We start from the raw sequence: 16,308 nt of genomic DNA, 5'->3' as shown, positions 1-16,308 counted from the left end.
TGTCTGTAGGTCACCCCCAGGGACCCCCAAGGGTCTCCTTTTTTTTTTGTTTTTTTTTTTCATCCCATGCTTGGGGGGGGGGGGGCCTGCGCCGTCCATCATGACATCTATGTCATTCTTTCTTGTTTTTACATGTGTGGATTTCTAGAGTTAATACCAATGTCTGGTAAAAATGTCATATGAATAGCATCATTGGAAATATACTTACTTGGAAAAGAGTTGATGCGTTCAATACTTAATTTACCCATTGTATATATGAAAAACGGTCTTAAGTAAAGTAAAGTATACATGATTAGAACATGATTGAACATTTGACAGTTAAGGTCTAATATTTCTACAATTGCTACAAATTGCTACAAAACCTGTATATCCATTCATTTTGGGAATGAACAATAAGTTGAAGGTTAAATTTAGGTCTGATAATGATGTACCGTGCATGATTAAATCATGTATACTTTACATTACTTAATACCATTTTTCAAATATACTCTTTTCAACATTTTGAACAAAATAGCTAATTTTACATCAAGGTGCCCACTCTTCTTGTAGCCATTCCAAACACTACAGCATAGTTTATTGTATACAATAGCGTTACATCCTCATTATGGGTTTCGATGAAGCACCAGCGACACATTGTCTATCTATTTACAGTATGTGATTGCGTTGCAGTGATATCAAAGTGTCACACCGCTCTCTTTCAATGGATATGGAGTTAGGGTGGACCCTGAGAACACAGATATGCTCCTACTCTCAGTAAGCCTAGTATGCACCATGCTGATCCACTGACCAAACTCTTCAATTCCTTTTTCCATTTCCATTCTTACATTAATTATACAAATTCAAATGCAACTCTAAATATGAACAATGATAATAATTATAGTGAAACAATGAACTTGTTTTTATTGGCTTTAAGAATACAATTTCAAACAAAGTAAAATCCTATTAATACATAAGTGTATATTCATGAATGAGTATGTAGGCTATTAAACATAATTGAATAGTATAATGTATATACGTAAGAAAAAGTTTTACATTTTACAGCAATTTTCCTTTGTGTATGACAAAATGATACAATGTAAAATAATAGTCTCATGTCATTGACAAAAAATAAAACAAAATACATTTTAACATTATCTACTGTAGAAACACAACTTGCACCAAACTAAAATGAATCTTAAGTTACAGAATCAGAATCAGTTTTATTGTCAAATCACAGGTTTACAAGGTAAAAAAGTGGGTGAAATTCGTTTTTTTTTACATCATTCCCACCGCAACGTTAATTTCCATAGAAAGAAGAGGGGGGGAGGCAGAAGAAGAAGGGGGGTAAGTGGGAAGGAGATCAGACAAGAGAACAGAAAGGCCAAACAAGTTATCTACATATTTACAAGAGTACCTGAGATAAGAAACAAGCTAAGGTGCCTGAGACAGAGGCAACACTAGAGGTGACCAGAAGGGGATGCTGTAGCTGCAGTTGTCACTTCTTGTCTTGAACTTTTGTCACCTTTAGTATGATGTCTGCCACTTTGTCTGCTGGGATGCCCTGTCTGACCAGTTCCTCTTTAAGCTGGAAGTGAAAAAGTCGACACTATTTTTTTGATATGTGATAACGGCTAAGGCATACATGGGCAACTGGCAGCCCGGGGGCCACATGCGCCCCCGGCCTTCACTTAATGCGGCCTGCAGGTTAATAACAGAATAATGATATATTATTGATTTCAGCTGTTACAATTTCAAACATGCAAACATGACCCTTCATGGTCCTTCAGCTACATTCATATTTTTGTGGTGCGTACACAAGCTACAAACTACAATTTCGGGCAATAACATGAAATTAATAATATATTCACTTTATTTTACCATTACTGTGTTCTTGTACCAGAACCTTTTGAAAGACAGGACTGTCCCTTTTTCTTGCATCCTGATCGCTTCAAAGCCATGCCCCATAACATGACAAGCCTATGCTGCCTCTGACTGGCTTGCCCTTGCACTTGAAAGCTTCACAAGGGGGGTGAGTCATGTTGTGATACATATAACACTAACAAACGTCTGTGTCTGGTTAAATTATTATGTATTTGCTGATTACAGTACCTGCGTCAACACAATGATCTTGATGTCTTCATTGGTTAAAGGCGTCTTTGAGGAGAGCCCCAGCCTCAGAACCATGACGTGACCTAAAGGTAAAATATCCCAGCATTACATTACTGACAGGTATGCTATTGATTATGAGATAAGATAAGATGAGATAAGATAAGATTCCAGCAAGGGAAATTCAGTTGCCATGGTAATAGCAAAAGAAGGTAATGTCGCCTTTTAAACTTCCCTGACCTATATAATGACTAGTACACAACCCAGGTACTACCAAAGTTTAACATCAAATCACCGCTGCCATTTATTGGTCAGATCTCCCAGGAAAGTATTTATTTTAGTGGTACTAAATGTACCATTCAGTTTCAGTAGAATTTAGTACCACTAAATGTACCATTTAGTATCTCTAACATGGTAGACATAACGTCCACACTTGCTCTATTGAGACACTTTTTTAACTTACAACATGACAGTGATAAAAAAAGAAAAAAATCACACCCAGTGTGAAGTGGGCGGTGTGTGATCACAGTGGTCATCACCACCAAGGTTTAGCATAAGGGGCCACTTTTAGGAAGACTCCTGCTTGTCTCAAACGTCTTCCATTTACGGATTATGTTGGCCACTGTGTTCTTAGAAATCTTAAATTCAGCTGAAATTCTTTTGTAACCTTGGCCAGATCTGTGCTTTGTCACAATTCTATCTTTAAGCTTTTCTGACATATCCTTTGATCTCAAAGGGCCAGTTCTAGGAAGACTTTCTATTTTCTTCTCAATATTGGTTTTTCCTTTTCTCATTTCAGCCATAGTGATCTTTGGGTTCTTTTTTACCGCTCTCACGAAATGGACAGCATCTAAGTTAAATATACTAGTGTCACATCAAAGTGGTTTTAGATTAATTTCATCATGTGTCTCACTAGCCAATCACAGCATGATATAGGGTTAGGGGTGTACAATGGTGGCCAATCACGGTGCAGGGTTAGGGGGGTACAATGGTGGCCAATCACGGTGCAGCGAATGTCGATGTCCAAACTTCACATATAGGGGCGGTTACACCGCCCAAAAAGAAGATAATTTTATCACGCTTACGAGATCCAGTGGCGTTAGTCAAGACTTCTGTTTTGGGCGGTGGGGTTGTTGTGGGTGGAGATGTCCCATTTGTAGTTGGTGTAGAATTTGTAGCAGTAGTAGGTGGTGTAGTAGTTGATGTTGTAGTATTTGGTGTTGTAGCAGAAGTTGTAGGTATTGTCTGGTTGTAGCTGTCTGTATCTGCTGCAGGTGGAGATCATACAGATGACAGAATTAGCTTGAGCAAAAGTAAAAGTACCTAAACTTGTACTTAAGTACAATATTTAAGTTAATATGCTATCCACCACTGTATAGGACCTGTGAACTAGTCCAGTGGTTGTCAAAGTGGGGTCAGGGGACCCCCAGGGATCATTGAGAGGGTTTGAGGGGGTCCCAGCAAAATGCGGAACAGTTCAACCACTTCAACCATATTTTATACGTTGGCTATTCGGAAATAGACGATCTGACATGTAAGCTAATAGATCTGCTTTTGAAAGATTTAAAAAATATTGAAGAATTGTGTAAATGTTTTAATAATGTTCTCTGCAGCCAAATACATATCAATTTGGAGGTCCTTGACATGTAAATGTATGAAAACAACTGAACAAGTATGTACATGACTGTAGAAAGCAAAATGTTGTACCTCTGTAGCAAATTGTCCTCCGTAGGCCTACATCGGCGCATGGTAGATCATTCCATTTACCGCTGCGGGCTGGGTTCTGATCCTTGATAAAAATCTCCACACAATCTTCAACACCGCCTAAGTTATTAGGCTCCCCAGGTGCCCAGTTTGCAGCCTCCGTGGTCACACTCTCTCCAGTTTCTACCCAGGTAAAGACACCATTCACTTTGCGGATGCCGATCCAGTAGCGTGCAGGGCCGGACACAATCTGGTTGAGGTAATCATTCTCCTCTCTGGTCTGGACGGCCACCATGTCTGTGAAGTTTTCCTGGCACCAATGGCGTGCCTGGTACCAGTTACGGTGTAGGTTGGAGCTCCAGTGGTACGTCTGTGCCAAAGCGCCTCTAGGTGTGGTTATAATAGTAGTTGTAGTTGGTGTAGAGGTTGTAGGTGTTGTCGTCGCAGTGGTTTGTTGGGTGGTTGTGCCTGGTTGTGTTGTAGTCTGGTTGGAGCTGGTTGTATCTGCTGCAGGTGGAGATCATAGAGGAAACAATTAACTTGGAAAGAAATTAAAGTACCTAAACTTGTACTTAGGTACAATATTTAAGTCAATATACTATCCACCACTGCATAGGACCTGTGAACTAGTCCAGTGGTTCTCAAAGTGGGGTCAGTGGACCCCCAGGGATCCTCGAGAGGGTTCCAGGGGGTCCCAGCAAAATGAGGAACAGTTCAACCACTTCAACCCTATTTTATACGTTGGCTATTTGAAAATAGACGATCTGACATGTGAGCTAACAGACCTGTTATTTTTGAAAGATTTTCTAAAATATTTAACGTTTTTTAATAATGTTGACACTACGGCCAAAATACTGTATCAATTTGGAGGGGCTTGACATGAAAATGTATTAAAACAACTGAACAAGTCTGTACATGACTGTAGTTGTCAAAGTGTTGTACCTCTGTAGCAAAGCGTTTGTCTTACAAAGGTGCATGGGATATCATTCCATTTCCCGTTAAAGGCTGGATGAGTAAACTTGATATAAATCTCCACGCAATCCCCGTCACCGTTAGGCTCCCCAGGTGCCCAGTTTGCAGCCTCCAGTGTCACATTATCTCCGGTTTCTACCCAGGTAAAGACACCATTCACTTTGCGGATGCCGATCCAGTATGCTGCAGGGCCGGGCACAATCTGGTTGAGGTAATCATTCTCCTCTCTGGTCTGGACGGCCACCATGTCTGTGAAGTGTTCCTGGCACCACTGGCGTGCCTGGTACCAGTTACGGTGTGGGATGGAGCTCCAGTGGTACGTCTGTGCCTGAGCCCCTCTATCTCCCAATTTTGAAGTGAAGCAGAATGTGATGGATAGATAGTATCAAACAGTCATGGAAACTACAGTAAGTAAGATTATGCGTTATTGGGAGTTTTTGTTTCAATTACTGTTTTGAGGGTTCGAGGCCTATAAGGCTCCAAACCTCTTTGAAACTCTTGGCTTTCATTATTATTATTCTTCCGCCACTTTTTGCAGTTCTGGCCCAAATGTGCATACGCTTTTTACGAAACTCTGCAATATGGTAGAGGGCTATGCCAAACGCCCAAGGCCTGAAACTCACAACCATTGGCCAAAGGGTGGCACTATAGCACTCAATTGAAAGTGCCAACTTTGAACAGGTACAGCTCATGCCCTGTTTCACCTACAGACATAAAACTTCAATTCACGCATGCGTCTCCTCATGCCTAACTGACTTTTGACCTTTGACCTTTAGATCTCCCACAATTTTGAAATATACTGTATGAAAAGCAACGAAAAATCTTTAATCTGCACAAAACTTTCTACACATGTACTTTGGACCTATGCCGACAAAACGTTAGTGGCGGATTTTCCATAAATGAAAACATTAAGCTTTTTTGAGCCAATGAATATTGCAGTTTTATGACAATTATTAATCTGCCCCTAACACATACATGCAGACTCACATTTGTTTGAAACTTAACAGTAATGTAGAGGTTCATTCCAAATATCACTGAAACCAATCTTACTCCAATTGGCCAAAGGGGGGCGCTACAGCAATTTTTGAAAATGCAAACTTTAACCAGGTAAAAGTCATGCCTCGTTTGGCCGACAGCCATGCAACTTGCTTACACATGTGCCTTGACTCATGAGGAACACATCTATCACTTTGACCAGTAAGCTCCGCCCTTAGATTTTCCGCCATATCGAGCAATTTGAAAAACATTTAAACCCAGGATTTCTGAGCAATATTAATTTGCTCAATGTTTTGCTCAATTTGAGCAATATGTGTGAGCTCCTTTTTCACCAGTTCAGGCCTGCTGGTCAAATGGCATCTCTCTACAGTACTTGCCTCACAACCGCAAGGTCACCGGTTCAAACCTCACCTCGGGCAGGCTACTTTTCAATTTCATCGCACAAAACACGACTGCATCAATGAATGCATATGCAATTGTTAAAGATAACGTGAAATGCTTATTTGAGAGTAGTTATTTTCAATGAAGTCGATAAAGTACTCGATGAGAATGCTCATTTGTTAATTGCATGGGCTGCTTGTCTCAAGTTCAATCTATTCTGTTTCTACGTCTTATTGTGCTATTGTTGCATATCGCTTTTTGCCTCTCATGCCTCAAACCCGTTTATTGCTGCTTGCAGCTATATTCTTTTATTGTTTTTTAAATGAAAATGAAAAGTATATAACTAGGTTTTAAGTGGTTATGATGGTAACCACTTAAACGATAGTTGAAAGGAATAACACACCTTGGATGAATACAATCACGGCTACAATCAACAGCCTGTGATACATGCTGGGTCTAATGTGGATCAGTCCTTGGAACATCTGGGGGAAAAACATCAAAATGAATTAATAATAATACCATAATACCATAATAATAATAATAATAAGGGTAAGTGTAATAATGGTAATAATAATAATAATAATAATAATAATAATAATAATATTACGGCAGTTTCAGCGAATGATCTGGTGATCCGGTTAAAAATGTTTTCCATAAGCCAGCTGCTGGTTGAACTGAACTGATGAGAGAAACATGGTTCTGTCTGTCATGCTTCAGTCCCGCCCCCACTTGCTCTGTGTGTGCGTGCATGCGCGCGTGCGTGCGTGTGGGTGTGTGTACGCGCGTGTGTGTCGTCACAGATTAGAGTAGACAATGAATGTGAAGAAAAATGACAATAGATTAAAAACCTAAAAACAACTAAACCAAAAACCAAGATAAATTGATTAAAACTGGCACAATAAGAGTTAAAGTGTTAAAAACCATTGCTCTGAACCAACCAAATGATGGTAGGAAACTGATTTTTATGGACTTTCCATGAGTTGGACCACTGCCAGAGAATGCTGCCTTGCCCAACTCTGCCTGAGCATGAGGAACCTTGAGCGTTAAAAAGGCACTGGAGTAGATCTGGTAAGTGTTATTGTTCCGTGTCAGCAAAGAACAAGTATAAGTAATTATACAGATTAGACAATAAATAAAAACAAGTACCAGTGTTTATCCCGTCTCTCTGTCAGAGACCCTAACCCAAACCTGAGTTCTCATAAAGTGCACAATGGTGGGTGCCATAATTATCACCAGTAATCCATTTTAAGTGAGTGATAAACCGTGTCAAGTCGCTTTAAGATTGATGGAGCAGCAATCCTATACATAATATCACCATAATCCATGGCTTCAATAGTAGTTGTTTTTTTGTTTTTTACCAAAACGGGAAAACATGATTTATCACGCTTAGTCCGTTTGGTAACACTTGCTCATAAGGTACCCGTAATGAATGCTTAATTTATGATTACTTAATACATTATTTAAGCGTTCATTAAGTTAAGTTCATTAAGTGTCAATTAAGCATTAATTCATCATGAATTCCTTGTAATTCATGTATTAAGTAACTTTACTTAACTAATGATTAAATAATGATGTTAATTAATGATGAATTACAAGGAATTCATGTGGAGTTAGCTGGTTTCTGCCGGACAGCAACAATATATTATTTTTTTCATGATAATGTAAAAACATATTCACAATCTAATCTTTGAATTCAAATTTGTTTGAATAATATTGGTGACTGGTAAAGTGTCGGGGTGACTCATGCTCATACTCCTTAATATGTTGCAGGAGATTTGTGGTATTGTACGTGGTACCGTACATGATTGCATCAGGTGAGGACAACAAGACAGCTAGAAGTAATGTTTGATAATAGCTACCTTAATTCCCTGAAAATAGTGTCCAAAAATAACAATATAACTATAATAACACTTCACAATTATAATCCGTGGAAACCCTTGATCCACAGCCTGGGGGTCCACAATCACCATCAGACCTCCAGCTTAGAAGTTTGCTCACCTCTGATCAAAGTTAGGAGCCCTTGCATGAAATTAGTTGTGACACTGCATTCCTTTAAATCCAGTCATGCCCTTTATCATTATCTAATCACTCATCATGTACATGCCTACAGACTCTTTTTCCATTGTTCCACATACCTATCATCATAACCATGCAAGGTCTAAGACTTCCTCATTATGATAGAAGATTTATCTTTAAGATGTCACCAACTATCGAAGCTACCTCACCAAACAAAACAAAAAAGTTTTGGTTTGGTAAGGTAGAACTGTTTGAACTCGATCTCCTCCTGACCTCAAGTAACACTGTCCTCTGAAAAGCCAGCCATCTCTACAACAACCATGACATGCACCCACTCACCTCTGCACCTAAATGGCCAATTGCTCATGGAACGTGCGATGGAAGCAATAACTGTACTGATAAGACCCAATTATTGAAATCCCAAAAAACTGAATAGATTTTCACCATGCCACATTTAATACCTGTCAAGTCTTACGTTTTTTTTTTTTTTTTTTTTTTTTTCAAATAGGTAACCACTTTAACCCTGGCATCCCCATTTTGGGAATGTCATTATAGGCTAAGTGAATTGGCTTTAAAAAAAAAACAAACATTTCTTTGTGGCTCAGTGGTTAATGCTCTCCCGTCTGCAGATGGTCCAAAACTCAGCTGCCAGACTCCTGACTGGAACTAGGATGAGAGAGCACATTTTTTGTTTTTAAAGCCTTAAATGGCCTCACGCCACAGTATATTTCTGGTCTAGTTTCTGCACCTCCTACCCTCAGGGTTCTTAGGTCTTCTTCCCAAATGCTCCTCGACATTCCCCCAACAAACCTTAGAACTAAAGGTGACCGGGCATTTTCTGTTATTGCGCCAATACTCTGAAACAATCTCCCACTGCACATTAAGTCCAGCTCCACCATTGAAAGGTTAAAATCCACCCTAAAACCCCACCTCTTCTCCATTGCCTTCAGCTCAGTCTGAGGGCAATTAACCTATGGCTTTTGAAGGTATTTTCTTCTTTACTTGCGCCTGTGAAGCAGCGCAAGTACTGTATTCAGGGTCGTCATGTCGAAAGGAGTACACAACATATACACAACGTATATTAGTTATATAGTATATAAGTATATATGTATATATATATATATATATATATATATATATATATATATATATATACATATATACTTATATACTTATATATATATATATACATATATACATATATACTTATACTTATATATATATATATATATATATATATATATATATATATATATATATATATATACACTTATATACATATATACTTATATACTTATATATATATATATATATATATATATATATATATATATATATATATATATATATATATATATATATATATATATATATACACTTATATACATATATACTTATATACTTGTGCGGGTTTGGTTCGGGTTTAGTATTGAGACGTCGGAGCGCTGCGCTGTCGGAGGAATGCGCTGTCGGACTATACTGCACCCCAGGAACGGAAGGTGTAGGACCCATAAGATTAAGACAGCTACCATCATTCCTGTCCCTAAGTCCAGAAAAGTGACAGAGCTGAACGACTATCGTCCAATAGCACTGACTCCGATAGTCATGAAGTGTTTCGAACGGCTGGTCATGACTATCATAAAGGCCAGCCTTGACGATAATGTGGATCCTTACCAGTTTGCGTATAGGAAGAACCGCTCCACGGATGACGCAATATCATCCGTGGTCCATGTGGCCCTAACTCATCTGGAAACTAAGAATGCATATGTCAGACTCCTCTTCCTGGACTTTAGTTCTGCGTTCAATACCATCATTCCGCAGACTCTGGTGAACAAATTGGCAGTTCTTGGCATACGCCCAGCCCTGTGCAACTGGGTCTTGGACTTCCTTACCAACAGGCCACAGACAGTGAAGATCCACAACAACATCTCCTCTCCCATCACCCTCAACACCGGCTCCCCGCAGGGATGTGTCCTGAGTCCCCTGCTGTATACCCTGCTGACATATGACTGTAAGGCCAGGCACCCAAGCAATCATATTGTCAAGTTCGCGGACGACACAGCAGTGGTGGGATTAATCTCTGAAAACAACAAAGTGGAGTACAGGCGAGAGGTGGAACATCTGGAGCTTTGGTGCAGAGCAAACCACCTCTGCATCAATGTTAAAAAAACTAAGGAGATGATCATGGACTTTAGGAAGAGTGGCCCCACCATCAGCCCTCTCTACATCGGTGGAGATGTTGTCGAGGTGGTCTCTAGCTTCAAGTATCTGGGAGTGCACATTAACAACTGCCTAACCTGGAAGCACAACTCGGCCTCACTAATAAAGAAGGCCCACCAGCGGATATATTTCCTGAGGAGATTGAAGCGGGCGGGGCTGGGTACCCCTGTCCTTACTTCTTTCTACGGGTGTGGAGCATCCTTACATCCTGCATCACCGTATGGCACGGTAACTGCTCCGCTGCTGACAGAAAAGCTCTGCAGCGGGTGGTGAAGTCTGCTCAAAAAATAATCGGAAGCAGCCTACCTACCCGCCATCAGTGACATTTACATCAGCAGGTGTAGGAATAAGGCTACTAGCATCATGGAAGATGCCACGCACCCTGCTCACGGTCTGTCCGACCTCCTCCCCTCGGGAAGGAGGCTGCGCAGCATTAAGGCCAGCACCACCAGGCTGAAAAACATCTTTTTCCCCGAAGCTGTGCGAATAATGAACTCTCGCTCTTAATGATCTGAATAAATACTATCTATGAACTCTGCACTATGAACTGAACCGTGACACATGAAACTGTTTTTTAAATGCTGATTTTAATGCTGCTGTTTTTTACATTAGGTGTTTTATTCATCTTAGGTGTTTTATTTATCTTATTTATTTACTTACTCTGCCATGATCAGGACCTGAGTAACACATTTCGTTCTGTATGGAATGACAATAAAGCTAGACCTTGACCTTGACCTTGATATGCAGGAACTCAAAACTCAAGAACTCAAACATCAAACGCAGAAGAGATGTTTGAGATGTTTGAGAGATGACAATTAACCAAGACTTTTCTTGACCGAAACAGTAGTAAACACAATAACACTGTAGCCCAGGGGTAGGCAACCGTAGGCACGGATGCCAACATTGGCACAGGGGAGGGTGATCACTGGCACATTGGCATAAGTGTGAGAGAGGTTTTTTTCTTTCAAAATTAAATATTCATGAAAAGTTTAGTCAATTACATTAAGTCCCCTCACATCTACGTACATAGAAAAAAAAGAGAGTCTGAGAGATAGTGGGGTTATCGCTCTGAGTCTAATGATCATCAAAAGAAATATTTCTAAAGAAGAAAAAATAAAGGTTCTTATGTATAGCCTATGGACAATCAAAATCTGTTGGAATTATTTAATTTGGATGTGGCGTGACTGGCATCATAATTAAACTTATGATGATGAAGCTGAGACAACCTTCTTGGTGAAAGTGTTATATTGACAGCTTGGGGTCCCCCAGACAATCTGACCCTGACCAAGGCATCCCTAAAGATAGTACAGCCTGCCACAAAGCTCCTGACCGGCCCCTGCTCAACGCTATGACGACTGCGCTCTTGCCTGACCATAGGCACAGCACATGGGCAGCATTCTGCCATACACTGGCTCCTCAAGTGCAAGCTTGAGTGAAGACTGAGACTGAGAAGGACGGATCTACAACTACAACTTCACGTTTTCACCCTAAAACCAGCGTGAAATCCACCACGTCGTCATCACTGGACGTTCATCACTGGACATCGGACACATCACATGACAACTGCGATAAACACAGGAACAACTCTTGAATAAGATCAATTCAGCTGCTCATGGCATATCATTCTTATTTCATTTAACTGTTGTTTTCTTACAGGATTTAAAGTTAGGTTTAGCTTCCATCTGAATCCAGCTAAAACCTTGATTACTTTTAATGTTGAGATTTTCCTTTTTCTTAAATGTTGCATGCCTAGCTTAGGTTTGATTGAATAAATTCATGTATCTTTAATATCAAATCTAGTTTGGTCATTGCTCAAGTTGAATTATTATTCCTTATAGAACATTGACATATGTTGACACACATCTTAAAAAGGCTCTGCCGAGACAAGAACGTTTTCCCCTTCAGATCTTGTAGATTTATCGAAACAAAAATAATAAGTGATTATTCTATAATCTTTCATTATTTTATTGGTGGTTTAAAGTTAAGGTTAAATACAAATTAAGCTTGTGTTTAGTCATAAGTTGATTTTCATGGTGCCTCTTAATTTTAAATACTCATAATTCCAAATGTATGGTTATTCATTTGATTATCCTTAATAGTGCCATTAACGTGTTTCACGTGTTTTTACCGCTATGGCGCTGGGTGCCAATGACGTGTTTGACGTGTTTTTTTTTCTTTGAAAAACATGTTCAGAACCCAAGATATCATTATCTGAAGATTTGCAGCTCCATCCATTCCTTGTTTAACTTAGAACTGAAAAAGGCTGTATCTCGCTTCCTAAGCACTTTTTTTTTACTTTGAAAAAAACTCTGGCACTGGGACAACATCATTCTGAAACTAGAAAATGTGCTCCTCGGAGCACAGGTCTCCGCCAGCGGACCCGTGCTATTTTAACCAAAGGAAATCACTTACCCTATCTTTAACCATAGTTTTCTAGAAATGTTCTAATTCTTACCAAAGATAGAACATGTTACTATATCATAGCATTTATATTATTATAGCAATAAGTAATGAGATACAGAGGTGGTAAGCAACCACAATCAAATCAACCATCGAACAGTCATTATTACTACACCAAGCTTCAGACGATGATTTGCTGCTTCTTCAGTTTGCGTACTGGGAGTTAGTTGCATTGTGTGATCTCAGCTATGATCTCAGTTTGTACTGGAAAGTACTGTTCCTGATTGATCCTGTCTAAGCTATTTATATTACATCAGAATATGTAATATAGACCTGCCAGCCACTGGCAGGTCTTGACCAATGTTAAGTGTTCTCAGACGGATACACACGCACGAATACTGGAAAGTACTGTTCCTGATTGATCCTGTCTTACCTATTTATATAACATATTGTGATGTCACATGCAGCTTGACCAATGTTGGGTGTTATCAGACGGACACATAGAGACGGACGGAGAGGAAAAGATACTCTCCATTAATCCTGTCAATATTACATATTGTCACGTGTCACTTGACCAATGTTAGCTTGGCTGATGGATAGGTGTTAAAGGTGTTTAAAGATAGGGTAAGTGATTTCCTTTGGTTAAAAAAGCACAGGTCCGCTGGCGGAGACCTGTGCTCCGAGGTCGTGCATGTGATGTCACATGCAGCTTGACCAATGTTGGGTGTTCTCAGACGGACACATAGAGACGGACGGAGAGGAAGAGATACTCTCCATTAATCCTGTCAATATTACATATTGTCACGTGTCACTTGACCAATGTTAGCTTGGCTGATGGATAGGTGTGGGGAAACTGGGAAACTAGGGAAACTGCATTTCAGTCTTTGTGAGATGTGTTACTAGACACCTTTACAAACACGTTGGTGAGGATTTTTGGTAAGGAATTTATTCCAAGATTGGAACTTTTTTCTGCTAATATCCCCTGACTAAATGTTAGCTTGGCTGATGGCACTGATGTCACTTCGAAACATGTAAACAATGTTTCGAAGTGACACACCTATTTATAGGTATGTATTTCGTCATGCGTCTCGCTAGCCAATCAAAGCACACCCTTTCAACATATTGTCACGTGTCACGTAGGGTTTAACATTTTCCGGGAAATAGCAAATTTTAATTCCCGGGAATTTTCAGACCTTTTCCCGGGCTTCCCGGGAATTCCTGTTAAAGGGTAAAAAAAAAAAAAAAAGTGCCCACTAAAATGCATTTATATGTAGATACTTAAATAGCCAATTTTACACCGAGGTGCCCAAATGTCCCTATTGTGTCCACCTATGAACTTGCACTAATAATGACTTAAGTTGATTTTTTAAAAATCATATAAATATGATATATAAATATAATAGCCTATAGTGCCCTGCCCTGGCGGAGATCTGCCTTTGTTGCGCAGCAGCGGGTGAAGACAATTAACTTAAACTAGGAGCTGCGCTCAAAACGCACTCAAACAATGTCAAACTCTAGCTGCTGAAATAAACGTTCCATTTGTATCATTATTGACAAGAGAATGTGCAAAGGGATTATTTATTTATTGTCCATCAGAGCGCCGGTGAGGTCACAGTTTATCTCTACTTTTGTAGGATATTGATTTGATAGCCTAAACTTGTCATTTGTTTGCAGTTATTAATTTATATTAGGCTACTGGATATTATAAGACTCCATTTGGGGATGTTGGCTGTATGTTGTCTATTAATCTATATGTTGTTGTTGATCAAATGTGGGGTTTTGTAGTGTGATTTTGATGTGCACATGCATGCGCTGCCAGCACTGACAATCAATGAGACAGACAGCTGTTGTGCAGTTCACTTGTTCTACTGGGTAGTTCTAGTAAAATGGTGGTTTGAACGTTCTAAAATGCAAGTGTAGGTAGGGTATACATTAATGATGATACAAAAATCGGACCACATCGATCTAATACTCTCTCTCGCTCTCTCGCTCTCCAGCTCTCCAGCTCTCCGGTCTGTCCTCTCTCTCTATCAAAAGCATTGCTTGCGCGCATTTTAAGCTGGAATATAGGCTCGATCAAACCTACCTACTGTTTATGCAGCGTTTCACTTGATGATGTTGAATATGAACTAGTCAACTGGTGTCTACTGTCTACTATATTGACAGCAGAGGAAACAGTGAAATCAGCGTGCGCACTGCGCAGGCCAGGCATGGGGCATCACGGCCACTTGTGTTTCATTTTGTTCATTACTGTTACATTCAGTCACAGTGCGTCCCATATTGGTTCACAACGGGACGATGGGACCCTGCCCTGGTCGGCAACGCGGCAAGTAACTTGCCTAATTATAATAGTAATAATTCCTCCACGCTCTAATAGTATTCATTTCTAACAAGAAAAAAAAACCGGGAAGCCCGGGAACCGAGGTGAATTCCCGGGATGGTAAAAAAAAACAAATTCCCGGGATTCCCGCATCCCGGGAATCCCGGTGTTAAACACTAGTGTCACGTGAAGCTTGACCAATGTTAGCTTGGCTAGGGGACACAGCGGGACGGGAACGAAAACATACTCTCCACCATGCCTTCGGCCTGGCGGAGACAATAATTCTGTCAATTCTGGCACTCAATGAGTTATGATATTAAGAAGTCCTCACACTACATTTTTGGTTATTAATAATACCACCGATATTGAAATTTACACACTCATGCCTACTACAATACACAACAAAGCAACACATGCACAACGCTACAATAATATATTTAAAAGTAATTAAAGTAAGTAAAAAGTAACACATGTAAGGATAACTATACTTAAAAGTTCATAAAATCATAACAAATTCTTCAAAGTAACTAAATAAACCTAAATTGCACACATACTGTATGCGGCACTACAGTAGTTTGTTACATTTCAAATGGCCATAACTCGGTGACCATTGCTATAATCAGAGAAAATACAGTAGTACCGCCTCACTACCAGCACCCACACATCAAATAGAGTAGTACCGCCTGAATGCCAGTGCTTACACATCAAATAGATTAGTACCGCCTGAATGACAGCACACATGCACTCATCAAACAGAGTAGGCACCGGTTGCTCACACTGTATGATTTTTATTTAAAAAAACCTTTTCAAAATATAGCCTATATATCTTCTTCATTATAATGTAAAAACATAAATATGTTTGAATAACTTTGTGACAAAGTTAGGTGACTTCGCATTAAACTGTGACACTGCATTCAATTAAAATCCTGGCATGCCCTTCATTAATCACTCATCATTTAGGCCTAGCCTACATTTTTTGTCTCAAGTTTCCTTGTTCCAGTGTTCCATTGGCATTTTATCCTTGACATTTCCGTGAGAACCATTTAGCATGTGGTTATTACGTCTAACAAATCAAATCGATTGTAGCTTGTAGTGTGTGTCTTTTTTCAATTGTTACATTTGCATGCCTTGCTCTTTCTCATCAACAGAGAATAACTTAATGGAAACCACAACTAGCTACCATACCTTGCCAAACCAAACAAATGGTTTATCTG

The 16,308-nt window shown here is 39.6% G+C and overlaps 1 protein-coding gene across 1 annotated transcript; it reads right to left on the bottom strand.

Annotated features, from left to right (window-relative positions):
* Positions 1-1,047: 1,047 nt before the first annotated feature.
* Positions 1,048-6,793, bottom strand: LOC311043493 (uncharacterized protein; the record flags this gene model as incomplete). Its single annotated transcript, XM_084054752.1, has 6 exons — positions 1,048-1,564; positions 2,089-2,171; positions 3,171-3,353; positions 3,793-4,296; positions 6,542-6,620; positions 6,746-6,793. The coding sequence occupies 6 exons, from the start codon at positions 6,791-6,793 to the stop codon at positions 1,475-1,477; spliced, it is 987 nt and encodes a 328-aa protein (XP_083910878.1). The 3' UTR covers positions 1,048-1,474.
* Positions 6,794-16,308: the final 9,515 nt, after the last annotated feature.

Source organism: Gymnoscopelus microlampas (genome assembly GCF_963454915.1).
Source record: "Gymnoscopelus microlampas genome assembly, chromosome: 4".
NCBI classification, from domain to species: Eukaryota; Metazoa; Chordata; class Actinopteri; order Myctophiformes; family Myctophidae; genus Gymnoscopelus; species Gymnoscopelus microlampas.
This window is presented reverse-complemented; position numbering and strand designations above follow the sequence as displayed.